The sequence below is a fragment of the Staurois parvus genome, unplaced genomic scaffold, assembly GCF_062004578.1.
Source record: "Staurois parvus isolate SC_StPar_1 unplaced genomic scaffold, SC_StPar_1.0 ptg002140l, whole genome shotgun sequence".
NCBI lineage: Eukaryota > Metazoa > Chordata > Amphibia > Anura > Ranidae > Staurois > Staurois parvus.
In genome coordinates this window covers 2888733-2914254 of record NW_028319936.1, presented here as the reverse complement: position 1 = coordinate 2914254, position 25522 = coordinate 2888733, and the positions used below count along the sequence as shown (strand labels likewise).

The 25522-nt window shown below is 40.0% G+C and overlaps 1 protein-coding gene across 1 annotated transcript in view; it reads right to left on the bottom strand.

The window, feature by feature from the left end:
* Positions 1 to 1165: 1165 nt before the first annotated feature.
* Positions 1166 to 25522, bottom strand: part of STPG1 (sperm tail PG-rich repeat containing 1) — a 196003-nt gene continuing 171646 nt past the window's right edge. Inside the window, exon 9 of the mRNA XM_089665192.1 lies at positions 1166 to 2015. Coding sequence (XP_089521318.1) covers positions 1942 to 2015 — 74 coding nt within the window. The 3' untranslated portion in view covers positions 1166 to 1941. The remainder of the gene's footprint in view (positions 2016 to 25522) is intronic.

Genomic DNA, 25522 nt, shown 5'->3' with positions numbered 1-25522 from the left:
TAATGCACATTGTATATATACTTCCAATAAAATGGCCACCGACTACAGCAGCTAGTGACAGTCTCACCGCACACTGGTAACTAAGATCTTAAAACAACAATCACGTGCTCTCGCCACGTGGTCCTGGCGTGCGTGCTGACGTGATGGATGGTCACACCCTGACGCGTTTCGTCATATCCAACTTCCTCTGAGGGTGTGACCATATGTGAAAGAGGGCGGCCTTACATAAGGTTATATAAGGTTATACTATTGGTTAGTTAATTAATGCTCATGACCTCCATCTTGTGGATAAATTTAAGATGACATAAAATTAATCGATAATAAGTTTGATGGACATTCTAAAACCTATCTCTACACATAACAAAACTGACTGCACAAGATCAAAAGGCAACCAATTGGACACTTAAATATTCAAGATCAAACCCCACATACAAATAATTAAATTAATAAATTATAAATGACAGGAATTATATAAAAAATTTAAATTAAAATGAAATTAAATAAACTAATTTAAATTAAATAATAATAAAAAATGATATTTAATAAACAAATTTAGATCAGCAAATAAATTAATTGGCAATAACCATAAATAATAAATCATAATAAATCAATAATCACTAATAAAATAATTAATGTCTAGTTCAATATTTAAGCCATTAGGTGTTAAAGCATCAGTAAGGAAAATCCATTTGGTTTCCCTTTTAGATAATTCCCTCACCCTATTAGAACCTCGCCAAGAACGGGGGATGGTGTCGATTCCCCAACATTTAACACAAGAAGGATCCCTATTATGATACTTTCACACTGTGATATTTAAATCTGATAGATATATTGTTTAAATGTTCATTAACCCTTTTCCTAAGATGCCTTCTGGTACATCCATTATAGATGAGACCACATGGGCACCCTAATGCATAGACAACATGAGTTGTCTTGCATGTGATGAAAGCCGGAATCTCAAATAACTTCCCATTTGTCCTAAATTTGGTGAGTCCCCTGAACTTATTCTTCACCCTGTTACATGCTGAACAAATGTTTTTTTTTTTGGTTTTCCAGTGTCCAAATCCTCCTGTAGGCGGTAGTATAACCCATCAATCTATACATTTTTGTGTCCCTCAAGGAACATTAAAAAATAACATTTTACAAGTACAAATGGAACACAAAATAAAATGAAGAAAACTTTAATAACACTTTAATAAAACAAGTTTAAACGCCTTTGACACCTAAAAGCATATTTCCATGTAACCTAAAATCAAATAGTCAAGCTAAAATAAAGAAAAAACAGAAAATCATATTTGGCAAAAAAGGTAAATCTCAGTCTACAAATGTCCCCTGCAGTGCTTCCTCTCATCTGCTAGATACTGCCAGGCTACCAAATTGAGTGAGAAGAACCATCATTGAAGCTACTTGCTCTGAGCCTAAGCTGTCATTGACCTAGCCATCATCATTCAGGCTGCATTCATAGTACTACTGGACTGAATAGTGCACACACATCATTACGTAAGCACCACTCAGGCCATGAGGAAGAACCACCATCACACCGTCACAGAAAAGGAAGGGACAGCAATGTCACTGAGCTGGGGGGGGGGCGTGAATTTAATCATAGACTGGAGTTCTGCTTTATTGCTCTGACAAATTATGCGTATATATTTCCACAATAAAAGCTGCATATAATTATGAATGTGTATAGACTTTCAGAAGTAAATGCTGAAATATTCAGGGTTGATCTAAGCCAGGGGTAGGCAACCTGCGGCTCTCAAGCTGTTGCAGGACTACAAGTTCCATCATGCCTCTGCAAGTCATAGCTGTAACTGTCAGTTTTGTAATGTTGCAATGCCTCGTGGTAAATGTAGTTCCTCACAGGTTGCCTACCCCTGATCTAAGCAAAACACTAGAAGCAAGATGTAGCCCAATACAACTTTTGCTTTCCTGATTTCCTTCTTATGCTGGAATCCATTTCTGGTTATTATTGAAGAGAAATGATTGTTTTCCAAAGTGCTCAGGATTGTAGGATCCTGTGGTAGACAAAAAAAACCAAATCAAAAACAGGATAAACACAAATATAAAATGATGGAAAGTTGCATTGTAATTCTTAGGCTCCATGCACACTGGATGTTTTGATAACGCTGGTAACGTTAGTTGTGTAAAGTCATGTTAAAAACGTGAGTTCTTCAGCTTTTTTTAGCGTTTTTGCATTAGCGGCGTTTTGCTGGAATTAGCGGCGTTTTCCTGCGTTTTTTCTGCGTTTGCATTTTTGCAGTTTTTATAATTTTTTTACCAATAATAATAATTTTTTTGGTTAAAAAAGTCCAAAAACGCCAGTGTACGGCGTTTTACCACATTTTTTCAGCGTTAGATCATTTTTACAGCTAAAAAACTCTAGAAACCCACTAGTTCTGGGTATTTTTTCCAGCCAAAAAATGTCCCAACCCAAATTACAGTCTATGTGTGCATGGACACATAAGATAATGTGCTGGGGGGTTTACTGGCTGTAGAAGAAAAAGCCAAAAACAGCAGCTGTAAAAATGTCCAGTGTGCATGAGGATTTACAGATTCCCATAAGTATTTCCTCACAAATTCTCACATCACGTCTCTTCAAAAAGAAATACAAACAGAAAAATGGGGGTAGGAATGTAGTGTGGTACAAATACTTTCCAAAGTATGCACTTTTCAAGATGAAATCACTCTTTTGTAAAGATCCACTTCCTTCCAGTTAAATCACACCTCACTAACTGGAAAGGTATACACACATTTCCTCATGTTAAACAGAAACGATAATGATGTTGTGTTTTTCTTTGTCTTCTCTTACAGTTATGTTTTTTTTAACTGCTATTTTATATATTATACTACGTACTTACATATACAAGCTTTTTTTTACAAATCAACAGTTAATGCATAACCAGGAATTCTTGCATCACATTGGATAATTATCTAAAAAGACAGCATATGCTGCCTGCTTTGTCTGATTGAAACCTCAGATGGAGTACACTCAAAAGGTACAAGTCTCTGTGATATGACACTGCTCTGTGTGTAAACTTCAGCTTCCGCCACTGAGTTATAGAAACAGGTTTTATTCAACAGTAGTGCAAAAAGATAGAGAAGAATGTGCAATGGCGCCAAAGTGATTTTTTTACCTATTTACCTAAAAACACGTTTTAAACAATAGGTATGAAAAGATATTTGCTATATTTATTTGTAGCACTACCCTCTTAGAAAGTGCTTAGTTATGGATTCCCCTATAGTTCTGCACAGCCAGGCAACACACATTTTCTTCAGACCTTGCACACGGGAGACAGTAAACAGTCCTTGAGCTTTTTTTTGTGGTTTCATTAAGGGATACTGAACTTGGATGGGGTTAAGGGGTGTATGGGATGCCCAAGGGAACTGTAACTGAGGACTAACTCCTTAGCAACTATGTACAACTCCATTAAACAGCAAAGTCTCTTTGTTGAGAGAGCTCTCCAGCCCTCTAGGTGTACCACCCATATGAATTCTCCTCTTCATCTAGCTACCTGAGGGAATCTCTGGGCAAGGGGATGCAGAAGCTGCCACTTTAAAATTAACCGTAACAGAATGCCCTCTCAACTATAGGGTTGATGGTTGACTTCATGCCTTATGCTGGGCTGGCTCCTTCCCTGCTTCCCAGGCTGTCCTTTCTCAGGGGATGGTGAGGTTGAGAGATACTCTTATCCAGCAACTCTGCCAGTAGGTAGCCCTTCCCTGGCACCCCCCCAGGCTCCTTCATCCCAGCCTCTCACTCCATCTTCCACCCAAACTCTACTGCTAATGAGCAGGCTCAGTCACACTTAAAGTGTTACTAAACCCACAACAGTAAAATGAGTCTGTATATGCAGTAAAGCATGCTTGTTATACTCATTGTGGAACCTAAGGGGTTAATCCTCCACATTGTGTAAAAAGGATGTTTGATCCACTCTTCTCTGATCCTCCCCTTCTTCAAGTGTCTCCTAAATTTCTCCTGATAGAACAGAGGCTCGGGGGCAAGCTGCACATGCTCAGTTTGGTGTGTATTGCTAGAGTTTTTGTTTCTTGGGATGATGCATTTGATCAGCACAGAGCCAATCAGTGCTCTTCAGACAGTCAGGTGTCCTGCATCCTCCTACAGAAGAATGAAAACTCCTCCTACAAGCTGTAACCAGTGCTCTGCTGGACACTGAAAAGTCACAAGACTGCTGTAACTGCTGATGAGAAAAGGTATTTAGCAGATTATATTTACTAAAATAATTGCACTTTCATGTTCTGTGTACTGTGGAGACCAGGTATAGTGAATGCCGGGTCCTGGGATTAGAACACTTTAAAGGCTGCCCTGGCCCCATGCCAAGCCTCCTGCTTGGGGATTGGCCAGAGTTCTTTAGGTGTGCAGATCAGCCCCTTCTCACCCCCACCCACTACCTTCTAGAAAATTCTCAAGCTTCTAGAGCAGGGGAGGTATCAGGGAACTGAGCTGCAGAGCCCTCAGCCCTGACCTAAGGTGACCTGGCTGACTCACACTCAGGCTGACTCATACACAGGCTGCTGCTCAGCCTCTGCTAAAAACCTAGCTAGCTCCCCCTGGCTAAATAGAGGGGCACTACATATTGATTGTTAGCAAAGTGACTGCATCCAACATGTTTCCTAAGAAAGGTTGGTTTTTGGTTAGAGACCTGTTGTATGCAGTCACTTCGCTGACAATCAATGAATCAATAAATATTGCAAGAAGAGCTAAGATTGGAGTGTGGCTGGTCTCTTTTCATATCTTTCTAGGTTGAGCGGAGGCCAGCACTGAGATTGTCAGTATATGATAGAAGAAGCGAGCTCTGAACATGTAAACAATGCAGTTCAGTCAGTGTTATCTGTGTCAGTGTTATCTTTATAAAAACCTAAAATTCTAAAAAAAAATTTACATCATAGTTCATTTAGGATGCATAGATTTCTGCTCATGTATGTGCTGTCATGACTTGCTCATTGCTGTGCCATCATGGCCAGCTCATGGATGTGCCTTTATGGCCAGCACATTGATGTACCTACATGGCCAGTGCATGGATGTGCCTTAATGATCTACTCATGGACATGCCATTATGTTGTGCTCTTGCACTCTTGTTCATGTTTAGTCAATAGGAAGGGTTGGAGGGATCGTAGTGGCTCAAGAAAAGACCGCTAGGAGCTCTTTTCACTTCATGTCTTGCCTCCCCATGCCACCTCAGAGCTGGAAGGGAACAACAATGATGACAATATACTCTGTATGACCAGTACACCAAGACCACTGGCAGGCTAACTGACCAGCATAAAGATTTTTGCCAAGCTGTAATCAACAATATGACTGGGATAAGCTAGTTTTTATTACAGAAATTAAATCTTCCTTTTTGGATGTTAATTTTTTTTATGTTAGGTCTATTTTATATTGTGGATTTTAAAATAAAATAATGGTATTCAGCTCTTGTGACATACTGTATATCTATTGCATACTCCAACCAGAACATTCTTTTTCCTTAAGGATTAAAATAACTCTCCGGCATTTATGTCAGTTTGTGCTCTGTTGGAGAGATACCCCCTCATTTTCTGTCCCAATCACAACTGTCCTCCTTTTGTCAAAGAAAAACAGAATGCTTAATTAGATGAAACTTACATCATGAGCTAGCAGATAATTGCTACATGGCAAGCCAAATATAATACAAATAACAGCTCATTTGATTTATGAAGATGCAATGTAGTTGCCCCCCCATTGACTTCTCCATCACATCCAACAACGCCACCATCAAACCCGCCCCGCAGGCCAGAGTACTTGGTGTCATTCTGGACTCCAACCTATCCTTTCAGCCCCAGGTCCAATCTTTAACAAACTCGTGCAGACTCCACCTCCGCAACATCGCCAAAATACGCACACGTTCCTAACCCCAGAAACCACTAAACAGCTCATCCACTCCCTCATCATATCACGACTCGACTACTGCAACTCCCTCCTCACTGGCCTGCCTCACTGCTGGCTATCCCCGCTTCAGTCGATTCTGAATACGGCTGCCAGACTCATTCACCTTTCCAACCGCTCCATTTCCTCCACCCCCCTCTGCCAATCCCTCCACTGGCTTCCGATTGCGCAACGGATCAAATTTAAAATCCTAACACTGACGTACAAAGCTGTCCACCATACTGCCCTGAACTACATCACTGACCTAATATCCAAGTACCGCCCAGCACGCACACTCTGCTCCTCACAAGACCTCCTTCTCTCTAGTTCCCTGGTCTCCTCCTCCCATGCCCGCCTCCAGGACCTCTCCAGGGTGTCACCCATCCTCTGGAACTCCCTGCCCCAACCCATCAGATTATCACCTACTCTCCTCTCCTTTAGGCGCACCCTGAAAACCCATCTCTTCAGGGAAGCCTACCCCACCCCCTGCTAACTTGCCGACCTCCTCCACTCTTCCTACCACCCCATCCCCCACAGCTATCTCCTCCTGTGCCACCATCTGACCGGACATAAAAACAACAACAAAAAAAAACAATTACTACTCCTAGATTGTAAGCTCGAAAGAGCAGGGCCCTCGATCCCCTCATGTTTTGCATTGTATTGGTATTGTTCTGTCACATGTTCTGTCCCCCTTTGTAATGTACAGCGCTGAGTGAACTATTGGCGCTTTATAAATAATGTATAATAATAATAGTTTGAAAACAGAACTCACATAATTAAATCCTTATTAAAAATAATCTATAATAAAAATACAAGGGTACATACTGTATTATTAAAATAGAATATAATGGTTAATATTCTGAAAATAAATACTGTATATAATGGTTAATAAATTATAACCACAGCAAGGCATTCCTTGACAATTTATTTCCATTAAAATAAGCTTGTAGTGTCAAATAGTGTAATAGTGTCTCCTGTGTAAATTGCTAATAAGCACTAATATCTCCTTCCTTGTATGTAGCACGACAGGGGAGCTGTACAAGTATAACTAAAGGCAACACTTTTTTTTGTTGTTTTGGATAGAGTGGAGAGGGATTAAAACATCTGTCAGTTTTGTTCTTAGGGTTTTTTTTTGCATGTCCCCATTAATGAGATTCACCCTCTATGTTTGTCCTGTTAGCAAGAAGAGTAAAAGCAAAAGAAAATTCCAAACTGTGGGTTGTCACAGAACAGGAATAGAGAGGAAATCTTCCAGTATTTCTGGTGACAACCAGGGATTCTCTCACTTTGGAGAGATTTCTTTTTTTTTTTTTTTTTTTTCCTCCTGTTTGACAATGGGCCAGGAAGTGAAAGAAAAACTCCCCAATGGGACACAGGTTGCAAAAAGACACTGAAAGGGGTTATAACCCTCCCTTAATCAATCCCAAATGAAAAAAAAAAAGTCTTGCCTTTAGTTCTACTTTAATGCAGATTTTTACCTGCAGAACCAACAGCTGGTAAAACCTTTCATTATGGCATATACATAAAATAGCAGCTTTGTATTGAAAGATTGCATTTCAATGGTAAAAGGCAGCACAGGGGCTGCTCTGTGGTTCCATGACAAAGTGCCAATCAAATATGGAATCCAAAGAACATTTGGAATTTAATAAACAGTGACAGTAACTGTTAAAAATATAAAGTGAATAAGAACACCGGGTTAATAGCAGGTGCGTGACTTTTAATTTAAGATATTGTAGGCAATATTTAAACTGCAAACTGTTATTGGATCTTTTTTTTTTTAAGTAATCACAATTTGTACTCATCAATAACATGTTGAGAAAAAAAATACACAGGTAATTATGACTAAAATTAAACTCAATTTAACAATATTAACCCCTTCATGCCTAAGGGTAAAACAAATATTAATGCCTAAGCACAATTTTGCAACGTTGACATGTGTTAGTAAAACCGTCCATATCATCACAATTACTTTGTACATCCAAGTGAATTATACCTTGTTTTTTTCAGGACAAATTGGGCTTTCATTTGGTGGTAAATGGTAATGGATATCTCGTGATTTTTTTTTATTATCAAAGGAAAACTGGCCCAAAGTAGTAAAAAAAAAATAATTTTTTTAAAATTTAGCTGTGGGCTTCTTGTTACTACCATAACCTACCACCAAAGAACGACTCAAAATAAATTTTGCAGCTCTTGATGATCGCAGCGATACCATATATGTTATTTGTTGTTTGTACCCATAGTACAGCCCAAAAACAATAGTGTGCATTTTGTTTTTTGTTTACCAAAAACACACTGACACCAATTTTTTTTTTAAAATCCTGACCTTTGACCCTGAACTTGACCCACTTACCCTGGCACTGAACCTAGATCAAACCTTGATCTATGTATTTTTTTCTTATTTTTTAATATTTATTTTTTCTTTTCTTTTTAAATATCTACTTATTTATTTATCTTTTTTTTTTTTTTCTAACAAACTTTTTTTTTTCCCTCTATGTCAGGAGTCAGAGAAATATCCATTCATAGAAAGAGAAAACAAAACAAGGGGGCCGGACTGTACAGTGACTGATCATTGTGATAGCCAATCAGAGGCTATCACAGCGATCATGTGACCCAGAATCAGGGGTCCCAATCGTTAGAACGGGACTCGATGCTCTAAGTGACACTCCAGTCTTTGTGCTGAGACTGCACCGTGTGGCGTGCTCTCAGCACAAAGACAGGTACGCAAATATGTAGCCCCGCGGAAAAAAGCCCAATTCTGTGAGGTTGCATATTTGTGTTACGTTGGCACCAAGGGGTTAAGGCTCTGTGCACACTGGCTTAAATAATGCTGTTTCTACATGAGTTATGTGTTTAGCGTTTAAAAGAATCATACTGTTATCCTATGTGTCAATGCATATTTTAAGATCAGCGTTTAGAGGAAGAAAAAAACCCTGATCGTGTTTGAGAAAAAAAACACTAAACACTCCTAAAGACACCTAAACACTGTTGAAAAATGCTCTATATGAGCTTTTTTTTTCTGCCAAGGGAAGTGGCGTTCTTTTTAAGCACAGTGTGCATGGAGGCTAACAAAGTACTATAGAGCAAACATATGTTTATCTTTGATAGAATATGTAACAAGCCATACTACATATCAACATGTTATTGTAAATGACATGGACCAACAGGATGTCCTGTTAAGCAGATGACTTGCTGTTGAACATTTTAAACTGGCTCTCATTTGGATGAGTCAGCTCTATTAAGTGACTAAGCACAAAGGTATAACCACACACGAGAGTTCAAGAATATTGACATTTAGCATTGTTTTTCTTTATTATTTGTAGCAAATTCAAAGTAATAAAGGACATAAAATTCTAAAAATATTTTAAGCATGAATGTTAAACTTTTAATGTTCACCTGCTTGCTACCTTGGTAGCCTTTAAGGCATATATTAAAGCTAAAGGCACAAAAACCTTATTTAGTATATATTTCTCAAAAGATACAGAATATATAACTCCACTTTGTATGTATGAAACTTTTTTGTAAATCCACATATTATCTTGCAAAGAAGCAGTGACATCATCACTGTGCAGAGTGCCCAGCCATGGGAGGGACCCAACAGGCCCCATCCTCTCATGGCCATGGATAAGTGGGTACATAAGGGGGTACCAGCAGTCCTCCGATAAAGGACCCAGGACAGCAGGGCGGCTCAGGCAGCTTGGTGAATTGGATGTGTGCACTGAGGGTTTTTGGTATGGTGGGGGGGGGGCAATTCCTGGAACCGATCCCCTGTATGGCTCTCTCTGCAGCAGCTGAAAGCTGGCTTCTTCTCCTCTCCCTCCCACTGGCTTTCAGCTGCTGCTGAGAGAGCCATACAGGGGATAGGTTCCAGTAATTGCCCCCCCATTGCACCCATAACGCTCTTTGTGCCTTATACGTTCCCCCTGCTGCCCAGGATCCCCTGTGTGCCCCTAACCCTGCAGTGCTGCTGTCTTCCCTCCTCTCCTTCCCACCAGCAGCTGCAAGCACACAATAGGATCCTTCGGGATGGAGAGGGGGGGGAAGGGACTGGTAAATATTTCACATTTACCAACCCCTTCCTTTCCTGAATGAACACAATGAATGATCAGTACCAATCACCTACTGTGCTCATTCATTCATAACTGAAGCCTAATAACATGCATTTTTTTTTGGGGGGGGGAGGGCTGTCAGGTTGGCTGTACAGGGCCCCTTGGTTTCTAACAGCAGCCCTGCACACACTACAGCCTGCCTGAAGAAAATTACAGAGGGGGACAGAGACAGGACCAGCCACTCTGAACAAAGGAGAGAGCAGCAGTGAGCAGTCCTAATTACAGGAAAGCCCTGCACAGAGGAAAATTTACTGCACAGATCTGGAAGAAATACACAAAGCACACCAAGACTGAAGGAAAAATACACAACTCTTGTATTTATACAATATTTTCTGATCTCAGAGTTTAGCTTTAAGTTAGAAAATCTTCATATGCATTGCTTAACCTCCCTGGCGGTATGATTATTTCAGATTTTTGGTGCTGAAAGTGGTACTTTTTTTGCATAGATATATGTATTTTTTTTATTGTAGGCTGTAACTTTTAGGAATAACTCCCTGAAATCAGTCCAAACAAGAGTCTAGTAAACATCCCGGGTAGGATAAAATTTGAAACACAAAATCATAAATTATAATTTAATAAATAATCATAAAATAATAATATAATAATAATAAATTTAATTCCATAATATAATAAAACCAAAAACACTGAAATTTGAAATATAGCGCCAAGTTTGCACATCACTGAGCAAAGTCGCAAAATCATTTTCAGTGTCTGATGACGAATTTCCCCACGAATCATTATCACTCAATTCTGCAAGTGGTTCTGATTTACTATCGCTGTTCTCTAGCTGTTCTCTTTGACCTAAAGGGACGCTTTTTGGAGGCCATGGACTTTTCTCAGTTTCCAGGCAGAAAGAACAGACAAAATGCAGGCAGGGCACAGGACAAAGCACTGGGGACAAAATGTATGTGAAATGGTTTGATACAGTAATGTTATACTATGTTATTTTAGTGATTTTAGTGAATGTCACTTTTTGTCATTTTTGAATTTCCCACCGTTCCGTCCCCGTACGTCCCGACGCTTACAGGGGACAGAACCCAGAAGACAGATGCCGGCATCCTCCGGATTACATTGCCAGGGACACTGCAGGAGGGACATCGAGGGAGCGCAGGACAAGGTAAGTGATCGAGGGATTGTGGAGCAGCGCCACATAGTGTTCCCGAGTGTAGCTCCGGGTTACCACTTGTGGTGCTGAAACTTTACTCCGAGCTACACTCGGGAATACCGCCAGGGAGGTTAAATCATTTAAAAAATTGTGTAAATCCACAATAAATGTAACTCTAAGCAAAGGTAGTGTTATACCTATACAAAAGCTCAATACTAATTTACACACCGAACCTGGGAAGTTACTAACTACTCTGGTCCTACTACTAGTAGGGCCGGACAACTGATAATATAAGATGTCGCTACATACATTTGAATCTAAAGTTAAAGCTAAAATAAGATTTCTTTTTTTCTACTCACTTTAAATTTCATTTGTCTTCCATTCATACAGCAGAAGGACACAGCAAAGGTTTTGAATCTCATGGTCAGAGATTCGAGATCTGCACCGTGTACTTTAATAAACAGAAGATAATTTTTTTTTAAATTTAGGCTACAGCGGGGAAGGGTTAGACTGTTAAGTTTTAGTGTTGACTGTGCCCTCATATTCACCTTTTTGTTTGTCCAGATTGTCACCAGACCAGAGGTGAGGGTAAGTCATCCAATGAGGACAAATCTTCCAGTGACAAATATATAATAGGGGAATTCCCCTCACTTCTTGGAGCATCTCCAGGACAGGAAGTGAAGATAAATATCTCCAAAGTGACAGAGACAAGGAAAAAAATAACATTATATGTTTTTTAACCCTTCCCTAATCTATCCAAAACTTTTAAAAAACAGGTTTTGCTATACATACACTTTAACAGTTGTCCCACTACCAATGACTAAAGCCCTCCTTAAATTGACCATACAAAATACAATACTGTTGCACAATTTCTGTACAATCTTCTTTAGATTTATCAAACTATGTAATGTGAAGGCCTATCTAAACAATCTAATCAATTTATAGCCAACCAGACAGATTCTTGTAGCACATAGATGTTGTAGGTCTAAAGGAAAATGTACAACTAGATCGAAACCTGTATGGACAGTTTATAGTATATGAAGGTTGTGACTTTCGGAAGGTCATTATTTACACATGTACAGCATATATAATCTGAATTTAATCTAGATTTTAAAGTACAAAATACTGCCTTTAATCCTGTGGAATAAACTTGCCATAATTAGTGATTCCTAGGAATCATTTTAAAATGTTGGTAGCATAACATGGCCCTGAGATGCTTTTAGATCAATCAAAACTTTTATGCATTCCATTGTGGGCTGGGTGCAGGGGGGCTGCATACATTGCTATACATTACTATGAACCTGGCAAATGTCATGAGGGCTATGTGCAGAGCTAAAGGGTCTAATGATAAATCTCCATCTGATTTAATTTAAAAACTATTAATAAACAAGTCCTTCAAAAACAATATCTCTTCATTATAGCCTAGAACAAGGTATAAAAGTATCTCGCGGCATTATTTTTCAATGACCAGGAAGTCAAAAATGTGTATCAATATATGCCCCTCCCCCCAAGTAATAACATTTTGTCAGAAATTTTAGGTTTTTTATTACCCCCAATCTTTATACCGCAATATCGATCAACTGTTTTTTTTTTGTATGTTTCTTTAAGTTTTAGCTTTAGTGACAACTAAACAATGAAAGAAAGATACTGGGCCATACCCATCTGAATTTTGTTTTTTAAATAACCCAGTCATAACAAGATTGTTATTATATGTGATGTGTACATACAGGTATCACCCTTTATCTATGATTATTTACTTGAGAAAATAACAGGAAGAAGATGCATCAATCACTGGGTGTGCATGCTGTTTTGACAAAGGAGTTGCCTTACTTCCTAAAATGTGAATGTACACAAAAGAATCCAAATTAATATATGCAAAGCTTGCAGTCTCTGCATCCACCTTTTAAGTGGGTCATGGTGTCACACCTAAAGGAGGACTTTAAAATTTGCATTACATACTGGAAAAAACATACACGGATGGCTTAGAAACATCATTTAGTTCAATTTATATGATGTATTTTCTATTATGAATAGATCTTTTACATAATGCTATATTGTCTTTTGTTCACAGAGAACATTATGCAAAACCTAGTTACCAATATTTTAAAATGATTCCTAGGAATCACTAATTATGGCAAGTTTATTCCAAAGGATTAAGGGCAGTATTTTGGACTCTAAATCTAAGTGTCAATACCGAAATATAAAAAATGATTAAAGTGAATTAAAAGGTTAAAAAAGCTCACTATAATATACATAAATGAATTTTATCAAAATAAAATGAAACTCTGTGTAATCAAACAAATATAACAATATATCACCTAAACCATATACATATATAATAATTCATACGACTAAATAAGTGAATATTAATAATAAAGTATTATCACAGTGTCTTCCACCTCTAAAATTATAGTGCAAAGTCCAGAATTGAATATTTTATCCACTTCTGTGAAAGTAATTAAAATAAAGCAATATTTGTAGTTCCCCTTTTTCTTCCACCATCAGTATAAGTCCAAATAAACATGCAAAGTGATTATTTTGTAGATCACCACCAAGCAGTGCATCTTCCACCTTCCAACCAAGCTGCTTTTTTGACCTACTGAAAATTAGGTCGATTTGCGCCTTGCTCTTTAAGAAGGGCTATATTTCCATGTAGCTTTAATCTGTATCTTTATCCACATCCATAAACCATTTTTCCATATATAGTTCAGAGGAATGAATGAAAAAACTTTATTGCGCAATATATCAGCTCACCAAGCAAATTTATTTTAAAAATGGTTAAAATCTCGCTTAAAAAGTGCACTTCATCCAGTGTACATAGAAACTATTGCCTCTTTAAACAAGCATTTCCCCCTTATGGTAAAGCTTTGGCTTCAGATACCTATCCAAGATGGCACACCTCCAGTTCCACCTAGCATAATGACGTCATCCAGCCACGCTCTTGAAGCATTTCGTCATCCAATCATGGCTGCTTCAGAAGCTGCAATAATTTATGTTTATTTCATATATATTTTTAGTTCTTTTAGTTTTGTTTCACATTCTATTGTGGTAGCGTGGGAGACTCTGCTATTGTATTTGTATAGAAGGATTTTATGATGCATATTAGAGTTGGGCTTGATCTACTTAGGGGACATTTTTTTAAATTTTGTTTTTAATAAAGGACTTGTCAAAGACTGCTTTCTGTCAGTTTTTTACACTACACTTTTTTTTGTGAATGAGTAGCGGTACCATGTACCCCATACTCATTCACATGGTAGGGATCTTGTTAAAGGGGGCATCCAGATTTCGATAAGCCCCCTGCCTGCAGACCCCCACAACCACCGGCCATGGTTCAGTTAAAGTCTATTTTTTGGTAATATTTTTGTTGCTTTTTTTAGAAAATTTTTATTGAGGAAAAGACCAATTAGATACAAGTGATGCAGCATAATGTTATATGATTTACAACAGGATGGCACAGGTATAGACCATTTTAACTCTTATACAAAAGCTTTTTTGGAGACAGCATTACCCAAAAGTACAACATAAATCCCAAAAATATGATACGGTAAGAAACTATAGGAAGGCAGATCAGAAGGTATGTTAAACAAATTCCGAAGCAGCAGTCTGCATGGGAGAGTGTATGCTGATACTGGGATATTCTCAAGGCTGTGTGGGGGGGGGGGGGGGTGAAGAGCCACAATATTCATAAAAGCCTCTCAGCAGTATATGCTCACTGGCTCAAATAGTGGGTCAACTTGATCCCCAGGAGTCTATCCAGGCAGACCAAATCTTGTAAAACGTCTTTGGGCAAGTGAAATTAACCAGTCCCCACCTAGCCTATAGACAAATTACATCTGGCGGAACATGCATCGCTCCAGGTGGATGTCATATGACATTTTCCCTGGAACGCACCTCGTGCACAACCCACGAGCCACGATGCGGCACAATCTGTCACCAACTATGTCCACTGGACACAGCGGGTGACCGATCAGTGTATCGGCTGCTGCTGTACCATGTGATCGCTGTAACCAATCACAGCAGATCACATGACAATTGTCCACAATGGATGGCCTTCATTCATGCCATCCATTGTGTACTATTGTCACAGTGATCATATGGTACAGACAGGGCCAATCACAGCCCATCTGTACCATGTGATTAGCTGTGGCCAATCACTACTAAACACAATAGTAAATACTGAATGAATCAATTTGATTCAGTATAAATGGTTGCTTATAAGAGTGAAATTCGCTGGTAACACTGTATTGCTCTGCTCACTGTATTTAAAAAAACAAAAACATAAAAAATATTTAGAATATTGAAAAAAAATGACTACACTTTTTTTTTTTTACATACCATCACCAGCCAGTAACCCTGATCACCACCACACCAGTTATATGAGGATGCTGTATTGTTTTCATTTGTTCTTTTTCCAAAAAATTGTGACAGAAAATTCCAACTTCAAAAAACTAGATATGTACCTTACTAAATACCTACGGCTGTCTACTTTCCAAAAAGGGGTCATTTAGGGGATATTTGCGCTGTCCTGCCATGTTCAGGCCTCAAGAAATGATCAGTGTTGATCGATTTTCAGAACTATAGTTTGTGGACTCTATAACTTTCTTACAGACTAAATAATAAACAATGACTTGGGTTATTTTCATGAAAGCAATGACGCAGTATACATTTTGGCCTAAATTTATGAATAAAGATTTTTTTTTTTTCAAATTCCAACATTTTTGGTCTTTTGTTGGTCCATTCACATACAGAGATGCAGCTCGGCCCATCCCCTCTCACTCCACATTGGCTTACTGGCTGTGATTAACATCATTGGGAGCCAATGGCCGAGGCTCTCGTGCACATTGCTGGATCGTGATGTGGCTCAGGTAAGTATTTGGGGGGGGGGGGCTAGGGACGCTGCTGCACACAGAAGGTTTTTTACTTTCATGCATAGCATACATGAAGGCAAAAAACCTTGAGCCTTTGCACCCACTTTATCTTGTACATTGGTAAAACATTATCTATAGGGGAACACAATGAAGCCAGAGTAGGGGGGTTAGGTGACTTCCACTTTAAGAGAATCGCTCTGCAGACATCAAAGAAAATGCTTAAAATGACAATCCAAATCCATTCCCTTCAGGATTTCCAAAAGGAGCATTTTGGGGTCCAAACCAAGAGTTGAGTCACAGAGCCTATTAAGGTCAGCCACCACCACCACTCAGAAAGGTCTAATGGAGGGGCAAGCCCATACCATGTGTATAACCATGTGTAAGAAGGAACCTAGGGAGAAATGGCAATGTGTACAGGAAAGATCAGTCAAATAGTAAAAAGCAACTGGTTGTTGCAAGGTAAAAAAAACTCTATGGAGAAAGTTTAATTGTATAAACCAACCTTTAGGAGAGATCATATGTGTGACATAAGGACTGGTGCACATTTCCTATTCTTCCGAATCAAGATCAGGCAGGTCACCTTTCCATTTCTGATAGGTACAAGCTAAGTTAGTGGTATAAGTTAGGGCCAGCCTAAGATATAGAAAATAAAAGGAATTCCCCAGCACACTTGAGGTGAGTTGTCGTTTGGTAGAGTCAGACTTCGAGGTCTCAACTGCAGATATCTAAAGAACATATTATTAGGAAGGTTACATATAGCCTTGAGATTAGAAAATCCTATTTGTCTCCTGTCTGACATATTTTCATGTGCTTCAGGCCAACTACTACTCGCTGACGTAGTTTTACTTACATTTCATATTTGTAGGATACTTGTTAGTAGACTCGAAAGGGAAGACACAGAAGCCAAAGATAGGTTCCATTAGTAGGTATCACAAGTAAAGGTGTTCTTTCATACTTCACTGCTTATTGGCCTACATATACAGACAGTATACAGAACTTATTTTCGACTTGTGTGACAGCAATAAACTGCCTAGAAACATAAAACAAAGTACAAAAAAATCTTTATATACTAAACAACTAAAAAAGATGCCAAAGAGGTTACTGTGTTGGAATAGCTTGCTCCCTTATGGCAAGGGAGCTTATTTTACCGTAGTCTCAGCAGTTATGCTACATTTGTTGAATTGACCACAGTGGTCTTATTTTGTTTGAAAGGTGCCCTTTTTAAAAATAGGATGGAGTGCTGTTACAAAGAGCTGATATGTACATTATTTGTGTGTTTCTAACATATATTTGCAATATATATTTGTTATACTCTGATGCCTTTTTGGTGAAGTAATTACTATGGTCCCCTATACAATGTATAGGTTGCAGGCCTCAATGGCTGACAAGTACACAAAAATAAAGATGAAATAATTGTTCAAGAAACAGAAGCATGATATGTAGAGGTAACAAAATTCAAAGCAGTTGGCAATTAGCCGATAACATATAATACAGTTTGTGGCTGACAGATGACAATCAGAAATAATGAATCAGACAAAAGTCAGGATAGCTGAAAGATATGATATAATCCAGAATGAAAACGAGGGCTCTAACATAAGAGCCCGAAAGCATGGGCATGCGGACGCCACTCCTTATTAATTAAAAAAATAAAAATAAAAAAATATCCTCAGAAATAGGTAGGAATTAGGCTAAGGCCCCACTGAGAAATTAGACAAGGAAAAAAACAAGAAGAGAATACCCACGTGACCTTGGAAAAAGTGGGAAAAATCACAAGACCTGGAACACTGTGGAATTTTAGGGGCTCATTATATAAAGGGCACACTGTGACCGATTTCTCCACAGTTGGTCAGAGTTGGCCAATGAGCTCCCCAACCTCCTTCCCTTGTCGCAAGGCACTATTTATGTGGTTTGTGTCACCTTTTCTATAGAAAAGGGGGACTTATTGATAAAATTATTTCAGATAGCTCGAGTCCTTAAAGACTGAGCAAGTTTATTCATGGTTAATAATTAAAGTGTAGGAGGTTTGAATAAATTATATTACAAATTTAATTTATGTTATGTGAAATTACCAATAAAAGTGCCACGGCCAAAATTTTATGCCAAAAAAAAAGAAATATTGTGTGTGTGTCATTATTTAAATTAAGTATAGATATTTGGGGAAGAGGGATAACGTGTGGCCTGCATTCCTATGCAGACCAGAAGCAGGATATAAGAGGCCCAGCCAGGGGTGGACTGACAACTCATGGGGCCCCCGGGCAATAAGGGATCATGGGGCCCCTGTGTCCTTGCCCAAACTCAAAAAAGCCTATGAAAAAGGTACCAGGGGCATCTCAAGGGGCCCCCTACTGACCCCGGGCAGTGCCCGAGTTTCCAAATGGTCAGTCCGCCCCTGCGCCCAGCACACAGCACAAGTAGCAAAGGACCAAGAAACAATTGAGTACTGTCTGTGATACTTTTTTTATTTGCACTAATTGTCCTCAAAATTGTATGTTAGTGCAAATAAAAAATGTTTCACGGACAGTACTCAATTTTTTCTGTCGCAAGTGCACTAATACGGCTACAATCACCTCAAGCAAAAAGAACCAAGAGGAATCTTTATACTTGTCATATGGTGAGGTCAGAGGTACAGTACATTTGTCTGTGTCTCTAACAATACGTAGTCTTTATCCAGCCAGCAGGCTTAGCTGTAGGCTCATTTTCACATTGTTATCATTGTATCATTTTATCTGGGCTGAAAGCAGCCACTTGTTTACAGAACTTAATGAGCCACCAGGGCAGTTACTCATTCTTTATCATATGACGGAGTCCAGGTTCGAACCAGGCAAAGGACAGCCTCAAAGTAAGTTTTGTCTGCTATGGTGGGTTTTACATGGTAAAAAAAAAGTTTGATAGTTAATTAATTTATTAATTAATGCAATAGCAATACAAAAAGTTGTTATTTTTGACAATCCAATATAAGCTTGAAAAATGTCCCTTCATGTTGTGAGTGCTGCCTGCCTGCTGGCCATCTGTTCAAATAACTTCCTGGATTTCCTGCATGCTTTGCAGCTTATCCCCTGCTGGTATCTTTGGTTTTTACCTTAAATATCCCATGGTACCTTGTTGATGCTGCCTCTTGAAACCCCCCCTCTCAGCATGTCTGTAGTTCAGAAGTCAGGCTCTGTGAAATGTGTGACACAGCAGTGTCTACTAACAGGGCATAATGAATGTGTTACAGAATTCAAGAAAGAAAATGTGTGGTTGGATCTTCATGTAAGGAAAATTACCTTACAAACTTCGAGATTATTCAGAATAATAGGAGTAGGGTATAAATTATTGAAATACAATGTGGAAATTAATATTTGATTTTAAATGTTGACCATGGATACGCTTCGCTTTACCTCAGTAAATGTTCTATATAAAAATGTACCATAAAATGTTGGTAGAAATAAATTTTCAGCAAATAAAAAAATGTATAGCTACTGTGGTGTTAAAATGAAAGGAAACACTAAGGCAACATAAACAAAGTTACACACATAATTATTATGCTCATTTTCTTTTAAAGTGTACAAATCTGACCTCATAGCCAGTGTAAAACCTTTATTTCCAATATTTAAAGGAAAAGTGGTTACTATTAAACAGAACCAGGATTGCACATTGTAGGGTTCTCCCAAATTCCTCTTTGAGTAAGAGACAGGTGTTTGTGATGTCAGGTGTTCAGGTCAGGGCCAATTTGTCTCATGATTTGCCAAGACATCTCTGAACTGTATACCTGAAAAATGTTTGCTTCTTGTCAGATAAGGCAGAGTGCTAGTAGAACAAAGCACCGAACCAACAGAATAGCGCTTATAAAACTGCCATGCACTTTAGTAAACCCTAAGGTAGGGTTCAATAAGTCAATTAAAAGGGGGCTTTTCCTTTAAAATCTGTCTATACAGGAAAACCAATATAGTGAGTATGCAATGATGTTTTTTTCCCTTACTGTACATGTGTAAGAACAGCGTTTTTAAGTTTGCTCTAGATGTGAGGCACAACAGAATGTCCTCATGTGCCATACATATTATCACTGCAAGAAGGAGTCATGGCTTAAATGTTCATCTAGGGGTATTGAATAAAAACTCAAGGAGGTCCGGTCACTAAAATCTTCTTCTGGCCGAGGTCCAAAAATAAATGTCCCCATTAGTGTTCCCCCTTACATTAGGTTCCCCCTCCAGAGTAATTTATTATATTGGGTACCACCATCAGACTTCCCCCATAAATCAGTTGCCACCATCAAAGTACCCTCCTGTATAAGGCGTTCCCATCAGAGCGCCCCCTTAAGTAATGTGTTCCCATCAATGTGCCCCCATACATCAGGCATTTCGATCAGAGTGCCCCCTTACATTGCGCATTCTACTCAGAGTGTCCCCTTGCATCAGGCATTCCCATCAGAGTGCCCCCTTACATGAGGTTTCTGCATCAGAAGGCCCCCTTACATTTGGTGTCTCCCATCAGTGTGCCCCCTTACATTAGTTGTCTCCATTAGAGTGCCCCATTATATAAGGTTCCTGTTAGGGATCCGGGTATGACCAGAAATGTGTGGACTGACAAAGGGAAACACAGGCTCCAGGTATAGTATAAACAATACAATTTATTAAAAACTAAACAATACATAAACGCAGTGCAAGACTAAACATAAACACAGTGCAACCAAACCTCCAACAGATAACAATAAGAACAATACTAAACGTAGTCAGGCAGGCCGGGTCGGTAGCAAACGGGCAGGCAAGGTACAAGGAGCAGGCGGAAGCGAAGTCAGGAATAGCTGAGGTCAGGACAGGCAGAGTCAGGATTAAAGCAGGATCAGGCAGGAAGCAGACAGGATGCAGGTACAGGGGCTCATGGGAAACATACACCAAGGCCCTGATCACAGGCATGGCCATTCCTTAAATACACCTGCTGTAATCAGCCTCAGGTGATGGCTCATTGCAGGAGTGAGCCTCTGGTTGCTGAGAGCACCCGCTGGCCAGCCCTGGTACTGCAGCCCACAAGGCAGGTAAGTCCCACCACCACTGGCAAGTCCATTCCTGACAGTTCCCCTGTCACGGTGACACCTTACAGAGGGTGTGCCCATCAGCATGCCCCCTTACTTTAGGTGTCTCCATCAGAGTCCAACTTTAGATCATGTATCACCATCACATCAGGTGTGCCCATCAGAGTGCTCCTTTATATCAGTTGTCCCCAGCAGAGTGCCCCTTTACATCAGGTATTCCTGTCAGAGTGCCCCCTTAGACTCAAAGTACCTCTTTCCATCATATTTTCCCATCAGAGTGCCCCTTTACATCATATTCCCCATAAGAGTGCCCCTTTCCATCACATGTGCCCATCAGAGTGCCCCTTTCTATAGTATGTGCCCCTATGTGCCCCCTTAACATAACATGTGCCCATCAGAGTGCCCCTTAATATGAAATGTGACATATTAACCAGACCATTCCCCCACTATTCATCCTGAAGGATCCTACTGTGTGCTTTCAGCTGCTGGGTAGGAGAGGAGGCAAGTCGTCAGCACTGTGGGGGTGGGGGCACACAGGGGGGCTTGGGAAGCAGGGTAAAATATATGGTGCATTGTGAGGGTTATGGGTGCTGCAAGGGGGGGGAGGGGGATTTACTGGAACTGATCCCCTGTATGGCTCTCTCTACAGCAGCTGAAAGCCAGTGGGAGTGAGAGAAGAGGAAGCCAGATTTCAGCTGCTGCAGAAGGAGTTATACAGGGGATTGGTTCCAGTAATTGCCCCCTATGCTGTGCTGATCATCCTCCCTGCCCACATCTGATTCACATAGTTGCCTGGGCCTCCCTGCTAGCCTGGGCCCCGTACAGGAGAACTGGTGGCACCCTCTTATCCACAGCCCTGCATCTGACAGTGTACAAGGGCATGAGCGCACACTCCTCCTCATCCCCACATGGGCACCAGCCATAGGACTACGATGTTCCAATACAATATGATTAGATAGAGCATAGGGTCATTCAATTCTAAAAAAACTGGTAGGTTCACAAGAAGTTTAAAGACAGCTGAGCACTGATTTTAATTTGTTTTGATTGTTCCTTATTTTGTTGTTTTTTTCAGCCAGTACTATGTCAGCCTCCCTGACACCTTTTTCTGAACTTTTTCTCTGATCAACTCACCATTTCTTTGTCAGGAACAACACTAACACTGTCATCTCTAGGTCACAACTAAGTATTGCACAAAATATGTAACAAGGAAGAGCAATTGCAATACCATCAACTAGTATTGTACTTCTCTAGTCATACAGATCATCAAACTGTTTTTATAGAACAAAAAACTTATTGTACTGTGACACATATGCTTTTCATACAGCCACTCAAAAACATCAGAGTTAAAATAACAGTGCTGTAAGTTTTCAGCGGAGAAATGGTTAAGCTCCCTGCAGTTAGAACATTACGTGCCTAAACAGCATTCCTTCAGAGAATAAGCCATGTATTCTGGAAAGCACTATCTTATTCTGACATCTTCACACATTCAGACCTTAAGGGCTATTGCAAGATCTACCAAGGTGGAATGTCAACTTTGAAGAACTTCAGTGTGACATTAGTATTGAAAACATTATTGTGAGTGGATTAGTATTTTGGAATGCCCATGAGTCACAGATGCATTGGAAGAATATATAGATTATAGTGTGTCCTGTTTCTAGTACAATGCTCCATGCTGAACACTGATGTGCTGCAATTTACTGATCATTAATCCTTTCCTCCATCACATAGTTTTACCTTAGTAACAACTGTTAATACAGTCAACACACTCACTGTGACTTGTTCTGAATTGATAGGGGCAATTCTATTTTTGTCCCACTGCAAGAGAAATGCAAAGAAGCAGCACAATCACAGCGGTCCCACTATTATTATTATTATTATACAGTATTTATAAAGCGCCAATAGTTCGCTCAGCGCTGTACATTACAAAGGGGGACAGAACATGTGACAGAACAATACCAATACAATGCAAAACATGAGGGGATTGAGGGCCCTGCTCTTTCGAGTTTACAATCTAGGAGGGAGGGGATGGTGGCACAGGAGGAGATAGCTGTGGGGGATGGAGTGGTAGGAAGAGTGGAGAAGGTCGGCAAGTTAGCAGGGGGTGGGGTAGGCTACCCTGAAGAGATGGGTTTTCAGGGTGCGCCTAAAGGAGAGGAGAGTAGGTGATAATCTGATGGGTTGGGGCAGGGAGTTCCAGAGGATGGGTGACACCCTAGAGAAGTCCTGGAGGCGGGCATGGGAGAAGGAGACCAGGGAACTAGAGAGAAGGAGGTCTTGTGAGGAGCAGAGTGTGCATGCTGGGCAGTACTTGGATATTAGGTCAGTGATGTAGTACAAGGCAGTATGGTGGACAGCTTTGTACGTCAGTGTTAGGATTTAGAATTTGATCCGTTGCGCAATCGGAAGCCAGTGGAGGGATTGGCAGAGGGGGGTGGCGGAAACGGAGCGGTTGGAAAGGTGAATGAGTCTGGCAGCCGTATTCAGGATCGACTGAAGCGGGGATAACCAGCGGCGAGGCAGGCCAGTGCGGAGGGAGTTGCAGTAGTCGAGTCGTGATATGATGAGGGAGTGGATGAGCTGTTTAGTGGTTTCTGGGGTTAGGAACGTGCGTATTTTGGCGATATTGCGGAGGTGGAGTCTGCACAAGTTTGTTAAAGATTGGACTTGGGGCTGGAAGGATAGGTTGGAGTCCAGAATGACACCAAGTACTCTGGCCTGCGGGGCAAGTTTGATGGTGGCGTTGTTGGATGTGATGGAGAAGTCAATGGGGGGTGGTGTCCGGGCTGGGGGGAAGACAAGAAACTCGGTTTTGGAGAGGTTCAGTTTAAGGAAGTAGAGCGAAATCCAGTCTGATATGTCGCTCAGTAGGTGTGTGATTCGGGCAGAGACCACTATAAATCAATATACACCACATATTGTGATGTAATTGTTAAAATGTATCTAAAGCCAAAAACCTTTTCTGTAGTCTTAAACAGAACATGCTAGTGTTGAGATTTATGTCAGGTTTGTATTGCTAAACTGAAGAAATAGCGAGCATAGTTAAACATGATATGCATTAAAAGCAAAGGTCTTATTAGCACAAATTTGCAAATCTATGTAAAAGCCACACTACTTCTTCAAGGCCCCTCTGCATATCATGATCTTTAACTCTAGTCTAACAAGTATACCTGAAGGTATCTAATTCCTCCTAAGGCAGTGTGACTACCACATGCGATTAACACATCCGCTTTTAATGAATAATGTTAAAGGATTGTTGGCTATTTCTATAATTTGGATTTATATATTGCCACTGTTTGCCATGCACCCTTCTAATTTAACTTGGGTAAAAGTGCAGGATAGGATGTTGAACATTAGGTTTGTGTTGCTGTTGATGTCCCTGCTGGGGGATTTTACTGTCTCTATTTTCTTGGTGACAGTTTCTACCAGAACTGAAAGTGAAAGAAAATCCAAAATGTTACAACTGTAACTGGAACAGAAGAATTTTTGTACTTACCGTAAAATCCTTTTCTTGGAGTTCATTGAGGGACACAGAAAGTCTTCCAGGTCATAATGCTGCCTACAGGTGGAACGGACACTGACTAGCAAAAAAACTTTAGGCCAGCCCAGGATAACCCCTCCCTACTACCAGCATGCTTTAGTTTTGTAGCAAAGCAGTACCAAGAGCATGATCATAAACACAGAGTAGCGAGACCAGTGTCCCTTAACAGACTTCAAGAAAACGATTTCATGGAGAGTGCAAAACTCTTGTCCATTAAAGTCTTACATTTTGGGACATTCAAAACCCATTCAACTGAGGGTTGGGAAACACAGATAACCAATGCTAACAGGCCAAAGAAAAAAACAGAACTGTTGACTGCCAGCAGTTTAAAGAGCTGCTTAAAGGACCTTACATCTGAAGGTGGCATCAGATAAGTCCTGAACATCCACCTGCTAGAACTTAGAAAACGTGCACAGAGGACAAGGCAGTAGCCTTCAAAATCTGAGCAGCCCAATGCCAAAAAGCCAAAGAGACACACACAGACTTTGTAGAGTGGGACTTAAGAGGAAAGAATGGAAATCAATCTTTGAGGTTTGAATAATGATCTGTCTAAGCCACCCAGATATGGTGAACCACAAATGCAGACAATGGAAGGAAATCTCATTTTGATGAAGGGATGGAAGAATGATGCCTTGGTAGGAGTTGATAGGTGAAAATTACCTTAGGAGGAAAAGAAGTTCTGGCCTCAACACAAACTTGTCCTTTTGCAAAACCAAAAAAAGGTTCTTTGGAGAATATGACTGAAAACCTCAGATACTTTCCTCACAGAGGTGATGGCTACAAGGAACACCACAGTGTGTCTTTATTAGGGTAAAATGCCAATTTTGAACCACAGTGAGAGCCAGATCAAGATGCAGTGGAGTCACAGGGAAGTGAAGAGGAAGAGCTTTTTGGGAGATTCCCTGAACAAAGGTCTTAATCAATGAAGGAGGGGCTAATATTCTCTGAAACAACATAGAAGAAGCAGAGTGTAAGGGACCGCCCGGCGGTAC